The sequence below is a fragment of the Rhincodon typus genome, chromosome 10 (genome assembly GCF_021869965.1).
Source record: "Rhincodon typus isolate 14 chromosome 10, sRhiTyp1.1, whole genome shotgun sequence".
In the NCBI taxonomy this organism is placed as follows: domain Eukaryota; kingdom Metazoa; phylum Chordata; class Chondrichthyes; order Orectolobiformes; family Rhincodontidae; genus Rhincodon; species Rhincodon typus.
Window position 1 is genome coordinate 5,719,698 of NC_063341.1, and position 20,522 is coordinate 5,740,219.

The 20,522-nt window shown below is 38.1% G+C and overlaps 1 protein-coding gene across 1 annotated transcript in view; it reads left to right on the forward strand.

Moving 5' to 3' along the window:
- The window catches only part of angptl1a (angiopoietin-like 1a), a 66,008-nt gene that overhangs the window by 28,088 nt on the left and 17,398 nt on the right, over positions 1-20,522 (forward strand). The window contains exon 3 of the mRNA XM_020531425.2: positions 13,077-13,270. Coding sequence (XP_020387014.1) covers positions 13,077-13,270 — 194 coding nt within the window. The remainder of the gene's footprint in view (positions 1-13,076; positions 13,271-20,522) is intronic.

Consider the following 20,522-nt stretch of genomic DNA (forward strand, 5'->3'; position numbering starts at 1 on the left):
TCAACTCATTTTGAATAAACAAAAGCAAAAATGTACACCCATATCATAAAATTATTTAGAATGCTGACTTAATCACCTAAAATCTGAGAGAGAAGCCAATAATTATGAAGTCAAAAAATTTCAAATAAGAACTTGGCACAAGAAAAATCTGAACACATCTTTAAGTTCACTTCAATAATCCTTATGGTGGATTAAATTATGATAATTGATACAGAAGAGCTGTTTTAGTCAGAATGATACTTCTCATTGCAATACTAAATTGCTGTATGAGGGGCTGAATATTCGCAACCTCTGAACAACATGAGCAATGGCAAGTCAGTTGGGACAATAGGTGTGAATGGAAAAGATAAGAATATTGACATCAAGAACAAAAAGTATGCTTTTCTATGGAAGGTTCAAAGGTTAGATGAGTATTTTGCTAGTGAGGTGCCTATTTGCATGCATTAGCATCTCATTGTTAATTCACCTCACCAAATTTTTATATAGATTTCAATTTTCACAGATTCTGGAGAAAAACCGGACATCAGTAATTCCTGACTTTGAAGTTAGAGTGATAATCTGGCAACTGCAGCTTGCTGGCATCTTTTATGCCATCAGAGGGTAGTATTGGCAAAGCACTGGACTCACCACATCACCATGGCATATTTTAGAATTACTTATACCTGATACAACTTCTTCACTGCACTTTGGAGCTCATTGACTCCTTGCAATACCACTGCCGGGATGCTTTGCACACAGGGACACAGGCACTACACTGGAACAGGGTGCACCTTAAGACTGTTAGCTTGCGTTCTTAGTGCTCACTCACTCTGCACTTACTTGGATGCTCATGGCATCTCTGCCTCATCTTGCCTTTTACCACAGACATAATGCCAGGTAGCACGTCATGTTTGCCAGCAATGAACATTCAAGAAGATGGACAAATTGGTGTGTGGCATCATGCTACATCAACGTCACACTTACTGCACATGACAGCAACTTACACAGCAAACACACTGCATGTACTTCAACAAATAACCGTGTGTGAAAACAAAAAGCAACAGTCCTCAGTTCAGTGAGAGGAGACTATTGGTGAATAAGGGGGCTGGGTCTATCCTCAGTCAGGATAGGTGCTGAGGTGCCCCAAGTGAGTCAGTCAGAAGCACAGAAGGAAGGAAAGGTTTAAAGTTTGGGGAAAATGGTGAGGGTGAGAGCCAAAAAGGAAGAAGCTGCATGCAATATTGAGCATGGTGGGCCAAGAGCCCTTGGTGCGAGGTGTGTGCAAAGGTAAAATCAGAGTTATTATGAGGCAGCAAAGAGAAGATGGTGACACTTACCCTGGCAGAGCGCAAAAGGTCATTAATTTTACTGCGGCACTGCTGCATGTTCCTCTGGACTGTGGACACTTCAAGGGCCCAACTGACTACCTCAAAACAAATTGTCGGCATTTGAAATGGTGTGCATTTAAATATGGCACACAGGAGGAATGCTGCAAGGGCCCAGCACCAGCGAGCATTTTATGCTGCTATGGTGCACAAGATTGGGAGAGAAGAACAACATGGAGTCAACTTAAACAGGTGAGCAATGTAAAACTGCATGAAGAACGTTGCTGGGACTTACTTCCATGAAGCTCCTTAAACTGACAGCCAAATTTTGGGAAAATTCCAGCCCAAAAATTGCTCAACTCTGAATTGTGAATATAATAAAGAATTTTTTAAAAAAATTCAGGCAAACACAGAAACTAATGTCAAATATACTTAACAAATGGCTGGGATAGGAAAAGATTTCCTTTTCTCCAAATTTAACTTTCTCCCTGTACATTATCCCAAATAGGTAAATATTTTCCTTCTTTCCTCCCATCTTATTTGATGTATTTTCATGGCACAGTAAGTTCAGCAATAATTTGGCTGTCCACTTATACAATGTAAACTAAAATATGACACAAAAGGAACATCTACTCGCAGTTTCATTGGTGACGACATATTGTATCGTCACCAAAGAAACAGAAATCTAAGTAGGCCATTCAGATCATGAAACATGTTACATCACTCAGTGAGACCATTTCTAAAATTTGCCCAATCCTCCAACCTACCACACCTTCACAGAACTTGAGTCTTTTCTTCACATGCATTTCCATCCATGGTTGGCCCTGGATGGTGCATGCTTCTTGTACAGTCTTTCTTTCTCAACAGAATATATTATTCTTGACAGTTGTGAAATTATGAAAAGAAAGTTACTAAATAACATGCCCCTGTAATGGCCATTCTAGTGCTTGTAATAAGGTCAGCAGGTGGTCAGCATAGAAAAGGAGTTAGAGACAAAAAATACTGTGGATGCTGGAATCCAAGGTAGACAAACAGGAGGCTGGAAAAACACAGCAAGCCAGACAGCATCTGGAGAAGGTGAAGTCAACATTTCAGGTATTACCTTTCTTCAGGACTTCAGAAATATCAGTTCCCTGATAGGGCTGTTAATCTGGTTGAATCCGGGAGTCCTTGCTGACAGATAAAACAGGAGTATCAGACATCCTGTTCACTCTGAGAGCTGGCTCCGAAGGAGCTGGATCAGTGTCAAGGACATTCCATCAGTAAATAAAGGGTGACTTGTTGAGAGGATACTAGCTTCTGTGTCACATTAATTTATTTCTAATTATGTTATCAATTCATCTAACTTATCATGAATGCTTTGTGCTTTTGATTATCTTTTTGCCAGTTGTCCCTATCTGACTTTATAGGCTGGTACATTCTCACTTGTACGTTCTGTGCCTTTCTGTCACATTCTGATCATTATCTTTAACAGTATCCCAGCTTAATTCATCAGAATCTTGAAACAGATTACACATCCAAGTCTGCACGTATAGTTCTTCAAAACTAAAAGTATTGTTGAACATTTTTCATTCTTACTCTTATAATGCAAATAGTACAATGAAGCCATATATCTGAGAAGTACTATATTAATCAACATATAGCCATGTTCTCAGTTACGTTATTTAATCATCTCTGCACAAAAGTTCTTGAAAGCATTTTAGTATGCCTTACATCACAAAGGTTGCTGAATTCAACATCAAGAAAAGAAGATTGTTCAGAGAAATATGGTGCCTTGACAATTGATAGTGGTGATAGAGATGAAAATTAGGAAATGATGAACATGTTAAACATTTCCTTTGCATCAGTAGTTATAGATGAGAAAGAGGACAGCATGCAGGACATTTCAAAGAACAGAATACTGAATAAGGGATGGAGCCTTAGCATAATTAGTGTTAGCAAATTAAAAGTGAAAAGTAGTATTACTGAAATAAAACAGAACAAACCCTCAGGATCAAGTTATTGTCATCCCAGGTTTTTAAGATTAATTAATGCGAACATTGTAGATGTCTTCAAAAATTCTCTTAATTCAGGAACATTCAGCTTTAGTTGGGAAAATAACATGCCACTCCACCATTCCAGAAAGGTAAGCAGTAAACCACTGTATTGCAAACCAGTTAACTAATCACTTATAAATTCTTTGGATGCCCATGTGAAAGACTGTTTGATAAAGGTAAAGTTCAAAGAATGGAGGGAAATTATTGAGCTCATTGTGAGATTGGTTGCACAGTAGGAGACAAAGACTATGGGTAAGGAGGACCTAGTTTAATTGGTATGATGTGATTAGTAGCATTCTACGGGGATTGGTATTGGGAATCAAGTACTTGGTATGTTTATCAATGATTTCTAAAATGTACTTTTCAGCTGATTGATGTATTTTTAAAAAGGAACAGAATTTATGTTCTTAGCACCACAGCAAGCAAGCAGTGAGATATGTACATCATCTGGATTAGATTATCCATTTAACACATATTTTGACAAAAGGATATTAATTCAACCAAAGGATCAGATTGTCAGGCGTAATTTTAATCAAAGCTGTCACTGCATACAAAGGGCATGTTTAGCCCATTTCTTGAATATCTTGAAAGCTTTCACAGAAGTCAAATATTCAGGTATATATTTACAACCTACCTCCTGTATAAAGTAAAATCCACTTAACCTATACTTCTACATAACTTTTTGATCCCAGATTTCAAAACACCAAACTAATCCTCACTGCGCTACACATAAGCTAGTTTATTTTTCTTAGCATTCGTCTTCCACATATTTATAAATTCTACCAGGGAACGAGATAACAAATAATTTTGGTTGTTGGTCATCGGAAAACAAACTTCATTGCATCATTAGAACACAGCAATCTGGAAGGGGAAGGAGATAATGATATCTCAGATAGAATAGCACAGTTATTTTTTATTTCAATCACATACTTGGCTTAATTTGAAGAATTATAAAGTTCAGTTCGTAGCTTAAGTCTATATTTCCTGATATTAAAGCATCAAACACACTGTAGTTTCACTAAATCAGCATGAGTACTTAATGCATCTCATCTTCAACTGACATACTGTTTATGCTCTCTCTAAAAGCCTAGTAAAGTGTTGCATTATTCTGTATTATTACTATTATTATTTCAAATTATTTTATTATTATTTTCTATTACTTGGATCTGTAGAATTCCTTACCCAGCCACGAGAAATTGAAAAATTCCAGTAAAATTCTCAAAAATCAACATGAAAATGTATGCGTTCAAATTTGCTGATCTGATGTGAAAGAAATCATCCTGAAATACAAACAAGTAGCTTCTTGTGGTTGGTTGGCTCTCCGAGCTGGTTCATTGTTGTTCTGCAGACATTTCATTACCCTGCTGGGTAACATCATCAGTGCAGCCTCCGATGAAGTGCCATTGTGTTTTTCCGTCTGGTTTTTAACCTCTGGAGTCCGTTGAGCTGGATTATTATTAATTAGCTTCTACAATGCTAAATCTGCACTTGGTACATAAATGCCTTCTGAAGCAGACCAGCATTGTAAACACATCTGTGCTGCTTTGGGACTAATACCATTTAGATATAGATGAAGCTAAGTAAAGAACTGCAATTAAGAGTCTAATCTAGAAATGGTCTAAATTTTATAATTCTTAAACTACTTAATGACTTTATAACAAACACTAACAGTGAAATTTTGGTAAGTGAATATAAAGCTTACCAATGTCACATGATCATTCATAATTCATCATCAATCAATAAGGAGACAAAAGTTAGAGTACAAGAAAAAACTAACCAGAAACACAAAAGCAGATAGTAAGAATTTAATAAAAGAGGTAACAAAATGACCATTTTAGAAAATTAGACTGGAGCATTAATATTGGAAAATAAGGAAATACCTGTGAATTGAATGGATATTTTGAATCTATCTTCACGACAGTGAATGGACATAACCTCTCATAAGCAATGATAAATCAGGAAAAGGGAGGGAGAAATTCAGGATATCACAACTGCCAGAGAAGTGACACTAAGTGAACTGTTGGAGCTGTGGGCTTAGAGGTTCCCGGGTTCTGACTGTCTTCATTCTAAGGTCTTAAAAGAAGTGGTTAGTAAGATTGTTAATACATTGATTTTAATTTTCCAAAGCTCCATTAGATTGAAAGATAGCAAATATAACTCTTTCATTGAAAAAGGAAGGTAGACAGAAGGAGAAAACTACAGGTCAGTTAGCTTATTATCTGAAATGGGGAAAATATTAGAAGCTGTTTTTATAGCAGCAGAGTTAAATGCATTCAAGATAATCAGGAATAGTCAATAAAAACCAAAAGAACTGCGGATGCTATAAATCAGGAACAAAAACAAAGTTGCTGGAAAAGCTCAGCAGGTCTGGCAGCATCTGTGAAGGAGAAAACAGAATTAACGTTTCAGGTCCGGTGACCCTTCCTATGGCTAGGTTAAATAAGTAGATTAAGACATAGCAAATAATGTGATATTGTTCATTTTGGCAGAATGCATAGAAATTTTTTTTCTAAATGGTGAGAGATTATGGAGCTATTAGATGCAGAGGATCTGGATGCCCTAATTCATGAATCATGAAAAGAAAATGTAGATATAGCTTATACATTATTGCAAGGAAAGCAGAATATAAATGTTTCAGTTATACAGGGCACTGGTGAGGCAGCATCTGGAGTATTGTGCACAGTCTTGGTCACCTTGTTTAAGGAAGGACCTAAAGCAGTGGAGGCAACTCGGAGAAAGTTTATTGACCAATATCTGGAATAAGTGGGCCGCCTTATGAAAAAATGTTTGACAAGCTAGGCTTCTATACGCTCATAGAAGTGTAAGAGGTGACTTGAATCGTGAGGCATCTTGACAGGCTGGATTTACATCATAAGGGAGAATGGGATGTTTCATCATACGGAAGAATTGACAACTAAGGGTCATCCTGTTAAAACAGAGGATAGCAACTTGTTTCTTTGAAAAGGTACTGAATTTTTGGAACTTTTCCTGAAAAGGTGATAGAAACAGAATTGGTTTAGCATCTTAAAGACAGAGGTAGCTAGATTTTTGATAATCAAGATGGCGGGGGTGGGGATGTTATCAAAGGTTAGGTGGGAATGTAGATTTGAGATTACAGTTGGATCAGTGATGATCTTAATGATTGGAAAAGTAGTCTACAGTGGCTGAATGGCCTACTCCTGCTCCTAATTCATATATTCATATTTTAATCACTTTGTGCAGAAATTGTATAGCAATGGTTACAGTCTCTACTGCAGAACTACTATCTACATATTTTCACTTATTTCCAGCTCATGTTTAATGGTTGGAAACAAATGCTTCATTCATTAATCTTTATAGTATTGAACTTGGATGTTGGGTTATATTGCTTGTAGCTTTTAGATAATGGCAATTATACGGCAGGAACGAAGTAGACAAAGACAGACAGATATAACTCTCCTCCTTTTCAGCCACTGTAATCTGATCTTCGATTCCAAGATGCTTCAGGTAATTTTTATAATGAAGCTTTCCAAATAAACACACTACACCAAATCATAACTGGGAAAAATAATGTTAATGAACCACACAATTATTCATGCAGAAATCAACCAGCAAATTCACAGAATTAAGAGATGTTAAACGATTTACAAACAGCATCTTACAACTATCCACAGGTTGATAACTAAAGCTGATATCAGTACGAACCTAAGTCCTAACTGTACATTTTGGTTACGTTATTCTGTTATGACGTAGTTCTAAATCTCTGTGTGGAATATCAAATTTCCAAACTTTAGTCACTGAGAACACTTTGTCATCCCAGACTAAACGTACTGACCACTTTCTCAAACAGGCTGAGTCTGAGTTTTTCTACTTTACATTACACTCCAACAAATAAATATGACAGCAAAGTAAATTGTGCATTCCTGTACTGTATTCTTTTGGTTATTTTGTGGCATTTCCTTATACAATGCAAAAATATCAACCTGGCAATCTGTCTACATGGACAGAAGTAAAGCTGACCTATCAGCAATAAAAGGGTATGCATAAATTTCAAAGCAAGATTCTGTAGATGTTTTGCACACTAATTGAAATCAATGTGTCAATCCAGTTTTATTAATGAACAAAAACAAAATTTAGATTCAGATTCCTGAAAAGTAAATCCAACCCTTAATGTACACCAGCAAGAATTCAAGGCCTAACCAGTCTTTCCAGGTGAAGCAGCATTTCACCTGTACCTCCTCCAATCTTGTGTATTGTATTCGCTCCAACCACTCTACTATTCGCCTACTTTATGTTGGAGAATGCAGACTGGGTGACCGCTTTGCGGAACACTTCCGGTTCGTGTGCAAGCATGACACCGAACTTCTAGCAGCCGGTCATTTTAACACAACATTTTGCTTGCAGCTCACTTATCTGCCCTCGGCATGCTGCAATGCTCCAGCAAATTACAGCACAAATTGGAGGAGCAACATCTCATCTTCAAACTAGGCAGTTTACAATCTTCTGGGGCTCGATAGTGAATTCAACGCCTTCAAATTGTGAACTTATTCCTTCCCTTTCTTTTGGCTTTGCTTGTTACATTCTCTATCATCCTGTCTCCCCTACTCCCACCCCAGTGGGACTGTCGTTCCTTCCGGTGTGGCAGTCAGACACACCATTGTACTGCCTTTCTCACATTCCTATCACTTAATCTGAGCTATCAACATCCTTTCTCCCCAAGCACACCACCACCAACACCCCACCACCCAACTATTGCATAAATGCTATCCCTTCCACACATCATTTCAGCTCTGGTGAAGAGTTATCTAGACTTGAAATGCTAGCTCTCTCTCTCTCTCCATGGATCCTGCCTGACTCGCTGTGATCTCCAGCATATTTTGTTTTCAGTTCAGATTCCAGCATCTACAGTAATTTGTTCCTATGTGGAATTAACAAGTCTGTTTTACCTATGGAATTTAATCAGTTTACAGATTGTTCTTCTCTACAGCTGTACTTCAATACACAACATACCGTGAATAAATTTCCTGATTACCTACACCCCAGTGTTACTTTCTAATCACTGGCAAATTAAACAAAATAACTTAGAATGACTTGCACCAACCATGAAATGATACTTTGACTCTCGAAATCCAAGAAGAGAACAATAGGTAATAAGTTGTCCTGGATCAAAGTAGAAAGCTCACTGCTACAGAATAAATTGTGTTTCACTGTAACAATACCAGAACCCAAAAAATGGAGTAGAGGGGCAGCTTTAGCTTAGAACCGGTCTACTCCCAATTGTGTAGGAGATCAAGCAGACTAAGATTCATCCTATCGATCCTAGATAGGGCTTTAAACTAATCAGTAGGGAGTCGAGTTCAATTGCATAGAAAATTAGAAAATCTATGGTAAAGGAAAAGGTAAGACTGCAGGTAATGATGGGGCTGATTTTACTAGAAAATAAAAGGAAGAGACAGATTAGTTAATATCATATTTCACCAAGGAAGCATAACAGCGTAGGGAAATTTGATAATAGAACAAGCTTAAAGGCTTTGTACAATGTACAAATAATTCAAAATAAGGTAGACAAACTGATGGGGCAAATTGAGGTAATCTCGTAGCCATTACAGAAACACGGTTACAGGGAAACCATACAGGGAAATCAAAATTGGGAACCTGCCATTCAGGGATATTTGACCTTTCAGAAGACAGGAGAGATGGAAAAGGTGGTGAGAAGGCACTGTCAAAAAGAGATGAAATGAGGACTGTTGAGAGAGACAATCCAGGCTCGGAGGATATAGAGCTCATTTGGGCAGAGGTAAAAAAAAGCAGCAAGGGAAAGAAGACATTTGTAAGAACAGTGGACAGACCCCCCGACCAGTAGCCATTCTGTAGAAAAGGCTATAAATCCACAAATTTGTAGGAGTATGTAAAAAGGATTAAGCAATAATTATGGGTGATATTAATTTTCATGTCGATTGGGGTAATCAAATTGGACAGGATAGCTATGACAACAAATTCAAAGAATGCATTTGGGATAGCTTCCTAGAGCAATATATCATGGAGCCAAGGAGGGAGCAGGCTATCTTGAATCTGGTAATGGGCAATGAAGCGGGCTTGATAAATGACCTTAGAGTAAAAGATACTCTGTAGCGCTCATAACATGACAGAATTTAATATTCAGTCCAAGAGTGAGAAACTTGGGTTGGAAACAACTTTGTTTAACTTAAATACAGGGAATTACAATGAAATGACAACAGAACTTACGAAAGTGAACTAGGCAGATAAATTAGCAGGAATGACATTATGCAAGCAGTGGCTGACATTTAAGGAGGTAATATATGACTCTCAGCAAAAATACATTGCAGTAGGGAGGAAAGATTCTAGGAGAGGGATGAACTAACCATGGCTAACCAAGGAAGTTAACGAGAGTATTAAGTTGAAAGAAAAAACATGTAAGGAGGCAAAAGTCAATGTTAGCTCCAAAGACTGGAATAAACTCAGAATCCAGCAAAGGAGGACTTAAAAGATAATAAAGAATGAGGAAGTATACTACGTGGAATCTACATGGAATTAGTGAGGAATATAAAAACTGACAAAAAGAGCTTCTTTAAATATATAAAAAGGAAGACAAAGGTCAAAGTGAACATAGGTCCTTTTGAAAATGAATCTTGGGAGACAGTATTGGGGAACAAGGAAATGGCAAAGGAAACAAACAGGTATTTTACATCAGACTTACAGTGGAAGATACTTCAAACGTTTCATTAATACTAAAGAATACTGGGTTGAATTAAGTGCCATTACTATCACTGGACATGTAGTATTAGACAAACTAATGAGACCAAAGTCAGGTAAGTCCCCTGGCCCTGATTGTACAAAACGAGCAGTGGCAAACATTTAAAGAGGTAATTCATGGCTCTCAGCAAAAAATACATCAAGGTAAGGAGGAAAGATTCCAAGAGAGGGATAAACCAACCATGGCTAACCAAAGAAGTTCAGTGGAGTTTTAAGTTGAAAGAAAAAGCACAAGGAGACACAAGTCAGTGACAGCGCCTGAGACTGGAATAAACACATAACAAACGAAGAAGGGCTAAAAAGATAACAGAGAGAGAAAAAATAAACTACAAGGGCAAACAAGCAAGGAGTATAAAAGTGACAATAAGGGCTTCTTTAAATGTGTAAAAAGGAAGAGACAGATTAAAGTGAACACAGCCCCTTAGAAAATGAATCTGGAGAGATGTTATGGGGAACAGGGAAATGGCAGGGGAGTTCAACAGATATTTTGCATCAGTCTTTACAGTGGAAGATGCATCAAACATTCCATTAATACTAAAGAACGTGGGAGAGGAATTAAGTATTGTCACCATTATGAGAGAAGTAGTATTAGACAGACTAATGGGATTTAAGGTATATAAGTCCCTGGCCCTGATGGCTTGCATTCTAGATTCTTAAAAGAGGTAGCTACAGAGACAGTGGATACAGTGGGTGTAATTTGGGCAGCACAGTGGCTCACTGCTTAGCAATGTTGCCTTACAGCTCCAAGGACCCAGGTTTAATTCCAGCCTTGGGTGACTGTCTGTGTGGAGTTTGCACATTCGCCCTGTGTCTGCATGGGTTTCCTCTGGGTGCTCCGGTTTCCTCCCACAGTCCAAAGATGTGCAGGTTAGGTGGATTAGCCATGTTAAATTCTCTATAGTGTCCAGGGATGTGTAGGCCAGGTGGATTAGCCATGGGAGATGCAGGGTTACAGGGAAAAGGTAGGGGTCTGGGTGGGTGGGGAGGGTAATGTAGACTCGACGGGCCAAATGGCCAGCTCCCACACTGTAGGAATTCTATGAATTTTCCAAAAATCATTGGATTCTGGAGAAGTACCAGAGGATTGAAAAACTGCTAATATGACACTCCTTTTCAAAAAGGGAAGAGCATCAATCGTGAGAAAAGTATTGGAATCAATTATTAAGGAAATAATAGCAAGACATTTGGAAAATCATAATCTAATCAAGCAGAGTCAGCACTGCTTTACGAAAGGGAAATTGTGTCTGATTAACTTTTTGGAGTTTTCATCAGAATGGAGAGATGGGAACCAGTAGATGTTATATTTGGACTTCCAGAAGGCATTTGACAAGGTACCTCAAAAACAGTTAAGTCAAAGGAGCCCAAGAAGGTGGACGTAGAATACTGGCATGGACAGAATTGGCTAACTGACAGGAAACAGCAAGTGGGGATAAGGGGTTCTTTTTCAGATTGGTGACCGGTGACTGGTGGGGTTTCACAGGGAACAGTGCTGGGATAGCAACTGTTTATAATATACGTTAATGACTTGGAGGAAGGAAGAAAATGTACTGTAGCCAAATTTGCAGATAACACAAATATAGGCGGAAAAGCAGGTTGCGAGAGGGATACAAACAGTTTACAAAAAGATATTGACAAGTAAGAGGGCAAAAAGTTGGCAAATAAGAGTTTAATTTGGGAAAATGTGAAATTGTTCATTTTGGAAGGGAGAACAAAAGAGCATTTTTTAAAATGGAGAAAACTGCAGAAAACTGGAGCACAAAGAGACGGCCACAGAGAGCTGTTGGAGCAGAGTCCTTCTGTATATTTAAGGCTGAGATAGATAGATTCTTGATCAGTAGGAGAAATGAAGGATTAAGGGGAAAGGGTAGGAAAGTGGAAGACAGGAGCATCAGATCAGCCATGATCCGACTGAATAGTGCAGATAGCTCAAGAGGCCAAATGGCCTACTCTTTTTCTTATTTCTTTTGGCCTTAATCAAGTTGAGAATGGAAAAAGACATCTTCAAACAAAAATGTTCTTTATGCTTCATCTTACTCCCTTTCAAACTTACGTGGAAAACTGGAGAAGTCACATAATCCTTGTTTTTCAAAATGGAAGGACAAATATCAGTTGTGCTCATAATTTCATGTTTGTATTCTTGCACAATGTTGCAAGTTTGTGCTACTTTGTGAACTATTTTATTTCCAAAGGCCACAGCTGCTTTGAAGTTACGAATACTTCCTGGCATAAATTTAATTTCCCCATTGAACTTTCAAGATGCTATAAAGCAGTTTTAATCTACTTAAATATTAAAATAAAAAGAAGGTGCAATACTGAATGCAGGAAAGAAGAACCTTGGTCAACCTGTGAGGAAGTTCTCACTTATGAACGCACATTATGAGTTGATGCTGTCTGTCAGCAAATAGTTATATTGTTAAAATATAGTCCAAGTCTCTCCAAAATCTTGGATATATCTTTGTAAGCTCCCAGCACATGGGGAACATTCCGTCCTCATTTCGTAGGTGGTTCTGGTTTTTCCCCAGGTTTCCCGTCATAACCTACCACTATTTGATATAGACTGGATACCATATGAACTAAGCTCTGACTGTTAAGGCTAGTTACACTGCCGTTATGAATGTTTGACTCTGTAATGCTTTGCTGTTTTTTTTTTGGAGTGTATGCTCTCCAACTCTATGTACTCAACAACATTTAAAAACAAACAAAAATAAGTCAGTGTATTTTTCCAATAAAATGAGCTAACAGCTTTTGACATACAGTTGATGTAGCTAAAAGTTATGTTTCCAAGAAACTTACAATTCAACCATTCTTAAAAAATTGACTATCTGACTTGATGTTTTAAAACATTTTGGCATAAACTTTTTGTCCAAAAGTTAATTAAGAATAAACAGAATGACCTTTTTGCTGGTTATAACAGATAACTGGCTTTAAAACAGTATGTTTTGCAGAAATATATAGAGTTGATGATCACTGTCCCTTTACACAGGTCCGTGGAAGGATTGCTACCATGTCCAGCAGGCTGGATATTCAAACAGTGGCATGTATCTAATCAAACCAGAAGGCACCGATAAGCTAATACAAGTTTGGTGTGACCACAGCCATGACCAGGGAGGCTGGACTGTAATCCAGCGTAGGGTTGATGGGGCAGTCAACTTCTTCCGGAACTGGGAGAACTACAAGGTAAATCTGTGAAGAACTCCACTTATTTTCTTCAGAGAACACTGCATTCTGTAGGTGTGACAACACATTCTGGTATTGATGACAATGTGTACAACTTCCTACCATCACATTGAAAAAAATGCTAGTCACAGACAACTTCAGAGATCTCACATGGCAGCGATTTTCAAATATTCACATGTGAGGCACACCGTGCAAATACTGGCAACATTGCAATGGAAGCCTGGTCATAAAACTTCCAAAGGATACCTAGAGCAACCAAATGGTGGAGAGCTCCGTGGCCACAGATTAAGTCTTTTATTAATGTTGGCAAAAGAAACGTTGTTCTTGAATGCCAATCTATCCAAATTACAGATGCACTGACAGAAATCCAGATTTTGTGTTAAGACTCATGGGCCCTTTGGGAACAATTTACTGATTTTAGTTTGAATATCATTGCTGCATACATTTTTATTTTCTAACAATCTCTCCCACTTTGTGCCAATTCAGGGAAATTCTGTATTGTGTGCCTGTCACAGATGTTCACTGCATCATCATAAAGCTGCAACAGAATATCATGAAAATTATAATAAAACACTGACTGAGGAGATGGCGGTCATGCAGGTGATGAGGAAATAAAGCAGCAAATCCAAATTTCAGCTCAAGTCAAATGACCAAACACAGATTTTCCAAAGAATGCCAAATTCTCAGAAATTGATAATGTAGTACAAGCCATTAAATTATACTTATTGCAAAAAGAATCATTTACGACAACGTAGATACTGCTCATTCTGGTTTTGGCCTGCGGCACTAGTGTTTTCAATATCAGAATAGGTTACAGTAGCATGTGAGCTGTGAACAGGGAAATACATTCATGCCAATTGTCAAAAGCTATGAAGTAATATATATCTGTTCTTGTTGATAAAGTTGTACCTATTTTTCAAGTTTAATGTCATGATTGATGGAAACAGGAGACTCACTCCATTCAAATGATGATGGAGGCAAAAGATCATAACAACAAAAATCGCTGAATATTACTAAACAGCTCATAGAACCTGCTCTGTCATGCAAAATGTTCATGGCTGTCCTTGGGTTTCAACTCTATTTTCCGGTCTGTTCTCCATTTACCTCGATTTCCTGAGAGATCAAAGCCCTACATTTCAGTTTTAAAGAGATTCAAGGTTGGTACATCCACAGCCCTGTGGTTTCGCAACCATTTTGCTTCAAGAAATTTCTCTTCATCTCAGTCCTAAATCACACCTTGAAACCGTGGCCTTTTGATCTAGATTTTCAGCCAGGGGAAATAAGATCCCAGGATCTACCCTGTCAAGCCACTTCATAATATTGCAAGATGAAAAGAAATCACTACTCATTTATCTAAATTCCAGAAAACATGCACTGAGTTCTTAGCTTTAACCTTTTCGTTACAAGATCAATTTTAGTGAATCTTCACTGCATCACCTCCCCTGCAAGCATATCCTTCTAAATATATGAAGACCAAACTACACACAATACTCCAGATGCTGTTGGATCAAAGTCCTGTACCAAAATTTCCTTATTCCTGTACTCGAATCCTCTTGCGATGAAGGTCAACTTGTCAGTTGCTCTCTTAATTGCTTCCTGCACTTTTACACTAATTTTGTCTTCCTTGAACAAATACACCCATGTCTCTTAGAATATCAACATTTGCAAGTTTCATGCTTTTTAAGAGAGATTCTGTTTTTCTATTCTCACAGCCAGAGTAACTAACCTCTCAATTCCCAACATGATGCCCCATATGTGATCTTGTTGCCCATTCAATTAATCAGAATACATCTCTTTCCAGCCTCTTTGTATTCTGCTCACAGCTACAATTTCCACCTGGCTTTGTATAATCAGCAAACTTAATGTTAATTTCCAAGAAGGACTAGGAGGCTGAAATGTTAAACACCAGGTGCTTTATTATGGAGGTGTTTACTCTACAGACAGGAGATTAGACTAAACTATTTTCAGCCCAAAATGGCTGATGGCATCACCACTGTCACAATTGGACTCTTGAAGTGACAGCCCATCATTTTACACAGATATACAACATCCCTCTCCCTTCACATCAGAGGTTCCTACAATGAAAATATTCACAATATTTGCAATCATATATATAATAGTAGGTAACACATTCTGGAGGACATCTATTCCTGAGTGGACGTTGGCGCATCACAGGCGTTTGTTCATTTTTCTCAGTGGCTCTCAGTACACTGGGAAAATCTGTCACTGTTTATTCCTCAGATGACAATGTTTGGAGGTTCACACAATGTCATGGCAGTCTTCAGTAGGGTATTGTCTCCCTCAGATGCTCCAGTTATTGTTCTGTCTTCAAGTATATTCAGATCTCTATTTGGCACAGTGATTTATAGATCTTCAATTAATGCCTTTGGCACATTCATTCTGGTTGCCAAAAGTTGGTGCATCATCTCTTGTCTGTATGATGTAGGAGACTGGTCCAGTCTGTGCTACAATGATGGCGAGCACCATTTCTTGCCAATGACAGTAATTCCTCGCCAACATTTCTTGACCTTTATGGCAAACAGTGTTTGGTCTTGTTCTTTTTTTGGAAAACCTGATTTTTTTATTTCCTGTCAACAATGTCTTTGGCAAGGGTGATTTCAGCGAAGGAAATGCTGCGTGCAAATGGCGCATTATCATGAGCAATGCTGGAGAACTTTGAGTCCTCAAGTGTGCTGTGCCCTGGTATGTTAAAAATTTGCTCAGTCATTTGGAGAGTGATCCTTGTTTTCAAGTTAGCCTTAAGGAATTGTTCATTGTCTGAACTAACCTTTTTGCCATTTCATTTGTGGCTCGGTGATAAGGAGCTGATCAGATATGCAGAATTCTGTTCTGCTTTAGATAGTCCTTAAACTCTTGTGAGATAAGTTTAGACAATAATCACATATAAGTTGTTCCAGATAATCAAACCTCACAAAGATCACTCCCAGTCTTTCAATGGTTTTTTCTGAAGTTGTCAACTTCATGGTGGCAACTTCAGGCCAATTAATATGTGCATCATCCACTGTGAAAAACACGCGCCCTTCCAAAAGTCTGATGTAATCAATATGGATACTTTCTGGTCATTCCCATGGTTTTAATGGCACTAGTGAAGGTAGGTTTTGAAATCTTGTGCAAGTAGCACAAATTCCCACATTCTCCTCAATTTTAGAGTTGAGCCCTGGCTACCTCCTTCATTCCAACAATGCTACTATGACCTTTGTGCAATTGATTTAACACACATTTCTTCAGTCGTGGTGGATTTATGACCCTCGTTTCCCACAGTAGACATTCTCTTTGTATTGATAGTTCTAGCTTCTGTGTGAATATGGCTTTACTTCTGGAGTTATTCCTGTGTTCTTGCCATGAAGTATTATGTCTATCACTTTGATAGTAATGGACCGTTTCTAGTGTATTTCTTAACTTGGCCTGCTGTTGCCAGTGTTCTTTATATGTTCAAAGTAGAAAATGTCCATATAAGGACTGTTTGCAGTCCGCTCATTTGGCAAAAGTAATCTAGAACATGCATCAGCATTCCCATGCAAGTTAGATTGCCAATAAATTGCATAAGAGCGAGCTGATGGCAACAAATCCCACTTCTGCATATAGCTCACTGCGAGAGAAAGTATCCCTGTGAGGTTCAAATATTGTGGTCAATGGTCTGTGGTTTTTCAGTAGGATAAATTCCCAGATGTACATGTATTGGTAGAAATGTCAAATGCTGAAAAGGATTCCTATAGGTTCTGTATCTTTTTGGTTTGTGTAAAAGCTCTTTCACATTTATAGTCCCATGTCCAATTCTTGTTTTGACATAATCAATGTGACTCAGCTGCTTCTGAGGCACACTTTCAAGTATCAATGAAACTGCTGCTCTCGTGTCCACCTCCATTTTTACCAGTTTGCCATTCAGTGACCCAGTGTGCGTTGGTATCACCAGCAGTGACCAGTATATTTAATAACAGCTCCTCTTTGGACTGATAGTCTGAACTTTTCTCATGCTCCTTTCATACCATGTAAATTTTGATCCTACTGTTCAGTTTCTGTATGTGTAGAAGTTCCAGCTCTTTGTATTTTCAACGACTCCAAAATTTCCCAGCATCTTTTTTAAAGAAAAGGGCCTGTTTAGCATGTAACATGGAAGTTTTTCCACTACATCACCTATTCCCACTTAAAATAAGGTATTCCTGAGGCTGCGAGACAGTAGGAACTGCAGATGCTGGAGAATCTGAGATAACAAGGTGTAGAGCAGGATGAACACAGCAGGCCAAGCAGCATCAGAGGAAGAGGGGTCTAGGCCTGAAACATCAGCCTTCCTGCTCCTCTGATGCTGCTTGGCCTGCTGTGTTCATCCAGCTCTGCACCTTTTTATTCCTGAGGCTGATTTGCTTTCTCAGTCTACACCCTACCTCAAAACATTTCACTCCATGTAGGGGACTTATTACTCAGTGTTCCTTCAGGGTGGAGAATACAGCATTGTTTACCACTTCCTAGTGTGAATTTTAGTTCTCTTGCCGACTGTCCCTGCTTTGCTGCAGCAATGGCATCTTTTGATTTCTTTTTCTGCAGCGAGAACCACGATTCCTTTTCTTGTTCAACATCAGTGGATCTCGAAGCCGTTTTCTTCTTCTTCGCCAGTCTTTCTCTCATGTTAAGTTCCAAGAAGGACCAGGAAATCAAAGTGTTAAACAGCAGAAACTTTATTATGGAGATGTTTACTCTACAGGCAAGGTTAAACTAAACTAATTCTCACCTAAAATAGCTGATGACATCATATGTCACATAATGAGACTCTTAAAGTGACAATCCATCATATTTACACAGATATGCAGCACTTAGATACATTACTCTCTATCTTTTCCACTAACTCATTAATATAGATTACAAAGTAGTAGGGGCCCCAGCACTGATCCTGGCATTAGAGGCTGGAAACTTGAAAATTATTCATTTATTGCTATATCCTGCTACTTGCCCATCAACTAATTCTTCATCCATGCCAATATATCACACCTAACTCCATGGGCCCTTTTCTTGCATATTAGTCTTTTGCATGGCACCTTATGAAATGCCTTTTGGAGATCCAAAAAAACCTACATCTCCTGGTTCCCTTTTATCTACCCTATTAGTTACTGAAAAAACTTGATTAAACTTGTCCAACATGATCTTCCTTATGTAAAACTATATTGACTTGATCTAAACATACTGTGCTTTCCTAAGTGCCTTGTTGAGACTTTCTTGATTCCATCCTTGACAGCTGAATTCAGTTTCCTTTCCCTTCTTTACTGAATAGCAGTGTTACATTTGCTAACTTCCGGTCTGCCGGAACCATCCCAGAATCCTGATAAGTTTAAAAAATCATTGCCAGAGCATCCAGATTTCTCTTTTCGAACTCTATGATGCAGGCAATAAGGTCCAGGGAATTTGACAGATTTTAGTACCTTGTGATTCTCCAGTACTACTTCACTGATATGAATCATTTGAATCTTCTCATTGTTTCTAACCTCTTGGTTATTTTTATTTATGGCATGTAACTTGTGTTTTCTACTGTAAAGGTAGGCACAAAATAGGCTTTCAAAGTCTCAGCTACTTTTTTCATTCCCCATGATAAATTTCTCCTGTCTCTGCCTGTAAGGGACAATGTTTACTTTGGCTACTTTCCTCCTTTTGAAATACTTACAAACATTCCTACTATATGTTTTTATATTGCTGGCTGGTTTCTTCGCATATTACCTTTTCCCTTTTTTTAAATTAACCTTTTCGTGCCCTTTGCTGTTTTTTAAAATACTCTTAATTTTCAATCATCATGCCTTTCTTATAAGTTAATGCTGTGCTTAAGTTGCCTTGAAAGCAATGAATGGAACTTTCTTGCTAAGTTTTTCTTCCGATGGAATACACTTTTATCAAACATCTTCCATAGTTTATTAAAATGTTTCCTATTCTTTATTAAAACCATATTATTTAGTCTACTTGTTCAATAAATCTTAGCCCGCTATCCTCTCACACCTGTTTAAGTGAATTTATTCATAATTAAGATGCTTCTTTGTAATTTAAGTATGTCATTTTTCAACTTATTGCAGAATTCAAATGCATTATGATCAGTATTCCCCATGAGATCTTGTATCATTATATTACTAATTTATCAAGCCTCATTACAATACCAGATCTAAAATGACTTTACTTCTAGTTGGTTCCACAACATATTGATTCAATAGTCGTAAAAGCAAATTACAAACTCATGTTCTGGATCACTTTTGTCAGTTTGATTGGTCCAGTCTACAGCAAAGGTTAAATTCTGTCAGCGTTGAAAATGCAGGTTTTTTTAAGGCTCAAGGAGTTTCGCCTCACAATTGATTGAGAGTATTTGATGTTCATTCAATTTAATATTAAGAGTTGATTTCTTGGACTCTTGTGGCATAGTGGTATGGTCTCTACCTCTGGGCCAGGAGACTCTTTTCCAGAGGTGTGTAATAACATCTCTCAATGGGTTGATTGGAAAAATAGAATAAATAAAAGGGGTTCAGCTCTGGGCCTCTTGTGGAACAGTGATAGTGTTCAGGAGACCTAAAGTTCAAGTCACACCTATTCCAGAAGTGCATGATAACATGGCTGCCTAGGTTGATGAAACAAAAAGACGAGTGGAGGTCCTGGAGGGTTTTGTGGTACAGTGGTAATGCCCCTAACACTGAGCCAGAAGGCCTGGGTTCAAGTCTCATCTGTTTCAAAGGTGTGTCATAACATGTCTGAACATGATTTTTAAAAAAAAGCTAATTTAAAAATATCAAGATCTGAGTTCTTCCCAATAGATATGGGCTTCTGGACAAGGGAAGAGTCCAAAAATGAAGAATGGAAACTTATGTTTTACCATACTAAAGATATGCAGATCTCTGGAAGATTTTTCATATCGGATTCCAAGAATGGATATCAATGTTTGAAACATCCCTCACAATTATTACGCTGTCTCAGTTATATGCTCAATAATTTCCTATATTGTGCTCTGACACAAAAGCTACTCTTAGGGGGTCTATAAACCACACCCACAAGCATTTTCTGATCCTTGCAATTTTTATTCTCCACCCATGCCGATTTTACTTACTGTTTTCCTGAGTTAAGATTCTTTCTCACCAATGTCCTTATTCTTTATTATCAAGGCTACTTCTCCACATTTTCCATTCTGCTTCACTCTTCAAAATGCTGTTTAACCTGGAATATCTATTTTCCCAGACATCAAGGTGCAGGGCTGGATGAACACAGCAGGCCA